Below are 10,179 nucleotides of genomic sequence, written 5' to 3' on the forward strand. Positions count from 1 at the left end.
AACGCTAAGGGTATTACAAAATGTTAAGATGAGATTCTGCCATTTTAAAAAGCAATTGGCTTACAGGATATCTGCAATTTTTTTGGTCAATCAGTACCTAAGCATCTCATCTGAAATACCAGGTGAAGCTCTTTTTTTTTTTTATGTTTCTAAAGTACAAATTCAGCTTATTCATCTGTTTATGACACAGTACACAGGAGGCAAAGTGTTTCACATCATAGACTTCACTTCCAACTCCTTGGAATGTTCATTTCTTTGGCTTACAGGAGAGACTAGACAGGAAGGCCAGGTAATGCTTAGGCAACTAAAATGAGGTTGGGGGCAATGCTAACGTCACCCTCACAGGGACGGCCACAGGGACTGTTATTCGCAAGCTGGTTTTCTAGACCTGTTAGCTGGAAGCATGGTGAGCACCATTTCTGGACGCTCAGGCCGTGTCGGGCTTCAGTCGTCTCCACCACACAGGTACAGCAGCGCTTTCTGGTAGTCGCCCTTAGTGTCTTGCTGGATGTAATAGTACAGGGACTTGCCGTACTTTCTCTTGAATTCAGACCTAATTTTCAACATGTCCACTTCACTGCGGGAGACCATGATTCTGATCAGAACCTTATCTCGCGTCCCCTTGCCCTTCATGGAGTCGTACAGCCGATCAGCAAAATACAGGGGCTTGTTCTGAATGCACTGGACCAGGTTCAGGAAAGCATTTTCCAGGTCTCCTTTAACCTCTTTCCTGATGCCTTCCAACATGTCATAAGGGCTGTAACTCTTGTACCTATCAAATACTTTCTGGAGGTGGGGCACGCTCCGCTCGGTCATGATGCTGATTCACTTGGGAACATCAGTTCCTTTCCTCTTCACTCCAGCGTCATAGAGATCCTGGGCATCTTGGTCAATCAGTTCATAATCAATGACAGAGCCATCCTCTGCTCTTCTACCCTTTGCCAGGGCAACCATCAGCTTGCGGAAGTCACCAGATGTGTCCGAAATAATGTCCTTCTCCAGATCAGTCTTGTACGTTTCCTTGTAGACTCTGTTAATTTCCTGCAGCTCCTGGTTGGTTCTGGAGCAGATGATCTCAATGAGAGAGTCCTCGTAGGTTCCTAGCCCCTTCATGGAAGCTTTTAGCTCAGAAGCGTCATACTGAGCAGGTGTCTTCAATAGGCCCAAAATCACCGTCTCCAGGTGGCCAGATAAGGCTGACTTCAGTGCTGATGCAAGTTCCTTTTTGGTCCTTTTCTGGTAGGCGAAGGCAATATCCTGTCTCTGTGCATTGCCGCGGTTGGTCAAAATGTTGACAATGGTGACCTCATCCACACCTTTGGTCTTGATGGCTGTTTCAATGTTCAAAGCATCCCGCTCAGCATCAAAGTTAGTGTAGGCTTTGACAGACCCATATGCACTTGGGGGTGTAGAGTGATCACCCTCCAAGCTGAGCTTGCACAGGATTTCGTGAACACTAGACATTTTGAAGGAAGCTGGGCCGTGTGCCGAGAGCTGAGAGCGTCCCCAAATGCTGAACACAGGTGAAGCTCTTGAGTCCGCACTTGATGAGCAGCAGATATTTTATAGAAAGATCCACATTACCCTCTAGTGGTCAAAGGGGCGAATTCATCCGATGCCCGCTGAGCTCTGCCTCGGCCTGCCTGAGTGGGGAGTGGCCCGCCCCGCAGCGAGGCAGCAGGGAGGCATCCCAAGTATCAGAGCGGAATTAAGAAAAAAGCAGCACTTGGTGTGGTACCAGGCACATACTCCACAGCATTGTTACCAGCAATTACTTACACAATTACTCAGCCATTAGTCTAATGCCGATGGTGGTTTATCAGTGCATTTTGCCTCCCTCAACCTTTTATAGTCCCCCAAGGCAGGTGTGCTGCCTAAATCTCTATCCTATGTTCTCTGCTTTTTTCATTGTAAACTCTATATCAAGGGATTGGAGGCACTTTCATTCTTCCAGTGATGCTAAGTGTCCCAAAGGTGTACTTCTTATCCAGATCCATTTTCTGAGTCCATGACTTGTACATCCAACTGCTCCCTGCATATTCTTGTTTAGATTACTGTCCCAAAGGCACCCCCAATCTCAAAGTAAATCTTGATCTTCTTCCCACTTGGTCCTCCTTATTTGCCTGTCTGTGGCAGTCTCTTAATCACCACCCCCCACCCCCTGCATATTGCTGCTCATGTCTAATCAATTGCCAAGTCCTTTGATTTTCTTCCTTTTAAACGTCTCATTTTCCCCATATTTCTAACACCATCATCATTATCCGAGCTAAACTACTGCTTGCCTGAGCTAACTTTTTTCTCCGCATCAACTCTGTCCACACTGCTGGAGGGTGGCAGCATAAGCCCCCAACCCTCCACCCAAAATATGCCACTTTGGCATAAGGATTATTTTGAACTAGAGTCATTAAAGACAATAGCAGGTATAAGAGGAGTACTCTGACCCTTCCCATTTTCTTCTTGAAAAACGGAATAAGCCTCCCATATAAAAGATGTCTTATCTATACCAGAAAGAAAGAACATTCTTAACATGAAGGGTAGGAGGGGATGATGTTGAGGCCAAGGAATCTATACCAAAAAAGCTTGTTAAACTAACCCTCACCTTCCTAGTCACTTTGCCATTCAACCAGCAACCCTAGCCCAAGCCCCTTTACTTTTTCACCTTTCCACAATGTATGACTCGTTGCCCAACTCAGTATATGAGTGTTGAACTCTAACTGCATATTCAGGTCTTCCTTTAATTATGGGGACTTTCATGTGATGTAAAACTTATATTAAATACATGTGTATGCTTTCCTCCTGTTAATCTGTTCCGTTCTCAGGCCCAGCCGAAAAACCCTAAGAGGGAAGAGGTAACATTTTGTCTTCCCTGCACAGTCCATTATTTCTTCACTTTGTGACCAGGGTGATTAAATACACAGATACACAGCCACGAATCTGATTACTACAGAAGTCAAATGTTGAAAACCTCAGTGTCTCCTATTAAGCTTTATGTTGAATTCTGTATCATTTACCTTGACCAGTAAGGTTCTGAGTGGTCTGATGCCTTCCTGCCTTCTTCAAGTTTGCCCTGTACTCACTGACCTCCCCCAACTGCTCCTGCCATGCTGCTGACTTCTTTTCTGTCATTAAACACACCAATTTCTTTCCTGATTAAAACATTTTGCATTGGTTCTTTAATCTTTCTTAAATGCCCTTGAATTCATTATCCCTCGTCCCACTTAATTAACTCTAGCTCATCTCGATGTAAGGTATTTAGGAATAATATTTAAAATTTCTTCCCATACCTTTTATTAAAAGGAGGATAACCATTAAATATACAATATCAGGGGCTTCAGACTCTCCAGGGAGTATTTCATCAATAATTACTTTCCAGAAATGCAACATAGTTCATTTTTTTAGGATAAAAGAGTCTTAACTGATTTCCAAAAATGGCACCAGATAGGAGATTACAGATACAAGACACTCACATATTTATGGGTAGTTGAAATTGACTACTGGTCAGTTAATAGGAGTCACACTGCTTTCCACATTCCAGAATGGAAAAACAGCAGCAGGGGTATGAAGTTGTGAAGTAGCTAATCAAATATTCACCTTTGGACACCTGAGATGGCACATGTACTGTAGCAAATGGGTTGAGACTCCTGGAACCAGCCCCAGAGATTATTTTTGACATTAAGAATGGAGATATCCAAGGATATAGAAGAATTAGAAAACCCTAGCTCCCTCAAAACCTCTGAAATTGGCCGGGTGCGGTGGCTCACGCCTGTAATCCCAGCACTTTGGGAGGCTGAGGCGGGCAGATCACAAGGTCAGGAGATCGAGACCATCCTGGCTAACACAGTGAAACCCCGTCTCTACTAAAAATACAGAAAATTAGCCGGGCGTGGTGGCGAGCACCTGTAGTCCCAGCTACTCAGGATGCTGAGGCAGGAGAATGGTGTGAACCTGGGAGGCGGAGCTTGCAGTGAGCTGAGATGCCACTGCACTCCAGCCTGGGCGACACAGCGAGACTCCGTCTCAAAAAAAACCTCTGAAATTCTCCCCATGGCTTCTCCATTACTGGGAAACACAGTGCCTTTGTGTGTGTGTGTGTGTGTGTGTGTGTGTGTGTTGGGGAGGAGGATGTAAGAGTCTGTCTCTTACCTCACCCATCACTGCCTCTGAAAGGTGAACTTGATTTCAAATACAACAAAGCCCAAAGAGTAGAATATAAAATCAGAACAGAAAGTCCAACACTCCAAAAAGAATTGCTCATGAAAAGTTTATGGCATTCAAAATTTATAGGAAATGTGATAGGATTTCATTTTGTTGGTACTTGTCCAGGGAAGACAGAACACAAATTTGGACTGAATGCTGTTCAACGCTGTTGTCTTCTTTCCTAAGGTAACGTAGGTAGGCAGTGGGCTGTGTCCTGACAAGTCAGCTTGTTTGGGAAAGGCAGGTCTGAACCCAGCACTGTTCCATGCTAAATGTCACTGAAACACTACACTCCTCAGCTTAATGTAGAGGGAAATAGTGACTGCATGAAATAGGAATGTAACCACTGTCTCCCTATTTCATGCCAGAGCCTTAAAAGCTCTTGTCTTTTCCATGCCACTAGTGAAGCAGTGGAATATTTTAAAAGAATTTTACTAGCTCTGTTCTCCAGGCTGAAAACACTAACAGAGTAAAAGGCTACAACTAAAATGGGTCCTTGAGTTCAGTGACAATGGCACAGTCTGAGGTGACTGAACCCAGGTGGGGTATTTAACCACCAGCAGCACGTGGTCATAGTGGAGATGAAAAGCAGCAGCGTGTCCACTGCGGAATTTGCTCCCATCTTATTCCAGGCAGTTCCACCTTGGTCAGGGGCCAGGCGTCATCTCCATGCTTTCACGTTCACCCTTAGTGTCTAAACCCCTGCTCTCTGCTGCAAAGGGGTTGACAAGGGTCCAGGTCTGTTGGGTGGTAGGTTGTCCGCTGTGATTAGTTCAGCAGCCGATGTCTATATGAGGATGGTAGCAGGTGACCCACTGCTATTTCACTCCTGGTTTTGACTATAAAATGTTCTTAATCCTTTTCTTGTAAGAACTCTAATCTATTCATTTATTTGTTTTATTTTCTCTTCTTTTTGATTCTATATGCATACTATTTTATTTATCTTAACCTGTGGTTCATAACACACAGGCCTTTCTTGTCAATGAATAGTTATTTATTTATTTAAAAACATAATAGGAACTTGTAAAATATCTCCTCCTCAACATTATGCAAGATAGACCTTTAGAATATTTAAATGTATAGCTGTGTAGTTCTCTCTCATTCTATCTCCTGCCATGCCCCAGCCTTATAAAAATCCTGAACTTGGGTCATTATTATTCCCTGCCAGTAGTGTGTTGGTAAAGGGTTGACAACTAACTCTCTGGAGGAAAATAAAGCAAAGCGTAATTTGTTGTGTTTGCTGATTTCTGTAGTGTAAATACCCTCACTATGGCCAGTTTCAAGCTAACAAAATGATGTCACTAAAACTGGAGTTGGGAAAGATGTATACAGTCAGCTCCCATGAGCTGATAAGGTAGGCTGCAGCATACAACTGGTCTTTGCTTTCTTTTCAATATAATTTGATCTAATATATTTTAGTCCTGAAAATTACTTTCTTGACTTGTTTTTAGTTTTATGAAAAGCACGTTATGCTTTGCATCATCTCATTAGACTTAGGTTTTACATTTGCTATTATATTGCTAAGATTCACCTATAACCTTGCGCTTCACTATAGTTCATTCATTTTGACTCATATGAATATGCCACAGTTTATTCATTCACTCTTTTCAGTGCATATGTGGGTTGGTGCCATGTTTTTCTAGTGTTTGGTGCTGTTAAAAACACTTTTTTTTTCTTTTCTTTTTTTATTATTATTATACTTTAAGTTTTAGGGTACATGTGCACATTGTGCAGGTTAGTTACATATGTATACATGTGCCATGCTGGTGCGCTGCACCCACTAACTCATCATCTAGCATTAGGTATATCTCCCAATGCTATCCCTCCCCCCTCCCCCCACCCCACAACAGTCCCCAGAGTGTGATATTCCCCTTCCTGTGTCCATGTGATCTCATTGTTCAATTCCCACCTATGAGTGAGAATATGCGGTGTTTGGTTTTTTGTTCTTGTGATAGTTTACTGAGAATGATGGTTTCCAATTTCATCCATGTCCCTACAAAGGACATGAACTCATCATTTTTTATGGCTGCATAGTATTCCATGGTGTATATGTGCCACATTTTCTTAATCCAGTCTATCATCGTTGGACATTTGGGTTGGTTCCAAGTCTTTGCTATTGTGAATAGTGCCGCAATAAACATACATGTGCATGTGTCTTTATAGCAGCATGATTTATAGTCCTTTGGGTATATACCCAGTAATGGGATGGCTGGGTCAAATGGTATTTCCAGTTCTAGATCCCTGAGGAATCGCCACACTGACTTCCACAATGGTTGAACTAGTTTACAGTCCCACCAACAGTGTAAAAGTGTTCCTATTTCTCCACATCCTCTCCAGCACCTGTTGTTTCCTGACTTTTTAATGATTGCCATTCTAACTGGTGTGAGATGATATCTCATAGTGGTTTTGATTTGCATTTCTCTGATGGCCAGTGATGATGAGCATTTTTTCATGTGTTTTTTGGCTGCATAAATGTCTTCTTTTGAGAAGTGTCTGTTCATGTCCTTCGCCCACTTTTTGATGGGGTTGTTTGTTTTTTTCTTGTAAATTTGTTTGAGTTCATTGTAGATTCTGGATATTAGCCCTTTGTCAGATGAGTAGGTTGTGAAAATTTTCTCCCATGTTGTAGGTTGCCTGTTCACTCTGATGGTAGTTTCTTTTGCTGTGCAGAAGCTCTTTAGTTTAATTAGATCCCATTTGTCAATTTTGTCTTTTGTTGCCATTGCTTTTGGTGTTTTGGACATGAAGTCCTTGCCCACGCCTATGTCCTGAATGGTAATACCTAGGTTTTCTTCTAGGGTTTTTATGGTTTTAGGTCTAACGTTTAAATCTTTAATCCATCTTGAATTGATTTTTGTATAAGGTGTAAGGAAGGGACCCAGTTTCAGCTTTCTACATATGGCTAGCCAGTTTTCCCAGCACCATTTATTAAATAGGGAATCCTTTCCCCATTGCTTGTTTTTCTCAGGTTTGTCAAAGATCAGATAGTTGTAGGTATGCGGCGTTATTTCTGAGGGCTCTGTTCTGTTCCATTGATCTATATCTCTGTTTTGGTACCAGTACCATGCTGTTTTGGTTACTGTAGCCTTGTAGTATAGTTTGAAGTCAGGTAGTGTGATGCCTCCAGCTTTGTTCTTTTGGCTTAGGATTGACTTGGCGATGCGGGCTCTTTTTTGGTTCCATATGAACTTTAAAGTAGTTTTTTCCAATTCTGTGAAGAAAGTCATTGGTAGCTTGATGGGGATGGCATTGAATCTGTAAATGACCTTGGGCAGTATGGCCATTTTCACGATATTGATTCTTCCTACCCATGAGCATGGAATGTTCTTCCATTTGTTTGTATCCTCTTTTATTTCATTGAGCACTGGTTTGTAGTTCTCCTTGAAGAGGTCCTTCACATCCCTTGTAAGTTGGATTCCTAGGTATTTTATTCTCTTTGAAGCAATTGTGAATGGGAGTTCACTCATGATTTGGCTCTCTGTTTGTCTGTTGTTGGTGTATAAGAATGCTTGTGATTTTTGTACATTGATTTTGTATCCTGAGACTTTGCTGAAGTTGCTTATCAGCTTAAGGAGATTTTGGGCTGAGACAATGGGGTTTTCTAGATAAACAATCATGTTGTCTGCAAACAGGGACAATTTGACTTCCTCTTTTCCTAATTGAATACCCTTTATTTCCTTCTCCTACCTGATTGCCCTGGCCAGAACATCCAACACTATGTTGAATAGGAGCGGTGAGAGAGGGCATCCCTGTCTTGTGCCAGTTTTCAAAGGGAATGCTTCCAGTTTTTGCCCATTCAGTATGATATTGGCTGTGGGTTTGTCATAGATAGCTCTTATTATTTTGAGATATGTCCCATCAATACCTAATTTATTGAGAGTTTTTAGCATGAAGGGTTGTTGAATTTTGTCAAAGGCTTTTTCTGCATCTATTGAGATAATCATGTGGTTTTTGTCTTTGGCTCTGTTTATATGCTGGATTACATTTATTGATTTGCGTATATTGAACCAGCCTTGCATCCCAGGGATGAAGCCCACTTGATCATGGTGGATAAGCTTTTTGATGTGCTGCTGGATTCGGTTTGCCAGTATTTTATTGAGGATTTTTGCATCAATGTTCATCAAGGATATTGGTCTAAAATTCTCTTTTTTGGTTGTGTCTCTGCCCGGCTTTGGTATCAGAATGATGCTGGCCTCATAAAATGAGTTAGGGAGGATTCCCTCTTTTTCTATTGATTGGAATAGTTTCAGAAGGAATGGTACCAGCTCCTCCTTGTACCTCTGGTAGAATTCGGCTGTGAATCCATCTGGTCCTGGACTCTTTTTGGTTGGTAAACTATTGATTATTGCCACAATTTCAGCTCCTGTTATTGGTCTATTCAGAGATTCAACTTCTTCCTGGTTTAGTCTTGGGAGAGTGTATGTGTTGAGGAATGTATCCATTTCTTCTAGATTTTCTAGTTTATTTGCGTAGAGGTGTTTGTAGTATTCTCTGATGGTAGTTTGTATTTCTGTGGGATCGGTGGTGATATCCCCTTTATCATTTTTTATTGTGTCTATTTGATTCTTCTCTCTTTTTTTATTAGTCTTGCTAGCGGTCTATCAATTTTGTTGATCCTTTCAAAAAACCAGCTCCTGGATTCATTGATTTTTTGAAGGGTTTTTTGTGTCTCTATTTCCTTCAGTTCTGCTCTGATTTTAGTTATTTCTTGCCTTCTGCTAGCTTTTGAATGTGTTTGCTCTTGCTTTTCTAGTTCTTTTAATTGTAATGTTAGGGTGTCAATTTTGGATCTTTCCTGCTTTCTCTTGTGAGCATTTAGTGCCATAAATTTCCCCCTACACACTGCTTTGAATGCATCCCAGAGATTCTGGTATGTTGTGTCTTTGTTCTCGTTGGTTTCAAAGAACATCTTTATTTCTGCCTTCATTTCGTTATGTACCCAGTAGTCATTCAGGAGCAGGTTGTTCAGTTTCCATGTAGTTGAGCGGCTTCGAGTGAGATTTTTAATCCTGAGTTCTAGTTTGATTGCACTGTGGTCTGAGAGATAGTTTGTTATAATTTCTGTTCTTTTACATTTGCTGAGGAGAGCTTTACTTCCAACTATGTGGTCAATTTTGGAATAGGTGTGGTGTGGTGCTGAAAAAAATGTATATTCTGTTGATTTGGGGTGGAGAGTTCTGTAGATGTCTATTAGGTCCGCTTGGTGCAGCGCTGAGTTCAATTCCTGGGTATCCTTGTTGACTTTCTGTCTCGTTGATCTGTCTAATGTTGACAGTGGGGTGTTAAAGTCTCCCATTATTAATGTGTGGGAGTCTAAGTCTCTTTGTAGGTCACTCAGGACTTGCTTTATGAATCTGGGTGCTCCTGTATTGGGTGCATATATATTTAGGATAGTTAGCTCCTCTTGTTGAGTTGATCCCTTTACCATTATGTAATGGCCTTCTTTGTCTCTTTTGATCTTTGTTGGTTTAAAGTCTGTTTTATCAGAGACTAGGATTGCAACCCCTGCCTTTTTTTGTTTTCCATTTGCTTGGTAGATCTTCCTCCATCCTTTTATTTTGAGCCTATGTGTGTCTCTGCACGTGAGATGGGTTTCCTGAATACAGCACACTGATGGGTCTTGACTCTTTATCCAACTTGCCAGTCTGTGTCTTTTAATTGGAGAATTTAGTCCATTTACATTTAAAGTTAATATTGTTATGTGTGAATTTGATCCTGTCATTATGATGTTAGCTGGTGATTTTGCTCATTAGTTGATGCAGTTTCTTCCTAGTCTCTATGGTCTTTACATTTTGGCATGATTTTGCAGCGGCTGGTACCGGTTGTTCCTTTCCATGTTTAGCGCTTCCTTCAGGAGCTCTTGTAAGGCAGGCCTGGTGGTGACAAAATCTCTCAGCATTTGCTTGTCTGTAAAGTATTTTATTCCTCCTTCACTTATGAAGCTTAGTTTGGCTGGATATGAAATTCTGGGTTAAAAATTCT

The 10,179-nt window shown here is 41.5% G+C and overlaps 1 protein-coding gene across 1 annotated transcript; it reads right to left on the minus strand.

Moving 5' to 3' along the window:
* Positions 1-320: 320 nt before the first annotated feature.
* On the minus strand, positions 321-1,530 carry LOC101145465 (annexin A2-like). Its single transcript, XM_055351703.2, is given in 1 exon segment — positions 321-1,530. A coding segment is annotated over 1 exon segment (1,020 nt). The 5' UTR covers positions 1,465-1,530; the 3' UTR covers positions 321-444.
* Between the last annotated feature and the right edge of the window lie 8,649 nt (positions 1,531-10,179).

Source organism: Gorilla gorilla, chromosome 13 (assembly GCF_029281585.2).
Source record: "Gorilla gorilla gorilla isolate KB3781 chromosome 13, NHGRI_mGorGor1-v2.1_pri, whole genome shotgun sequence".
NCBI classification, from domain to species: Eukaryota; Metazoa; Chordata; class Mammalia; order Primates; family Hominidae; genus Gorilla; species Gorilla gorilla.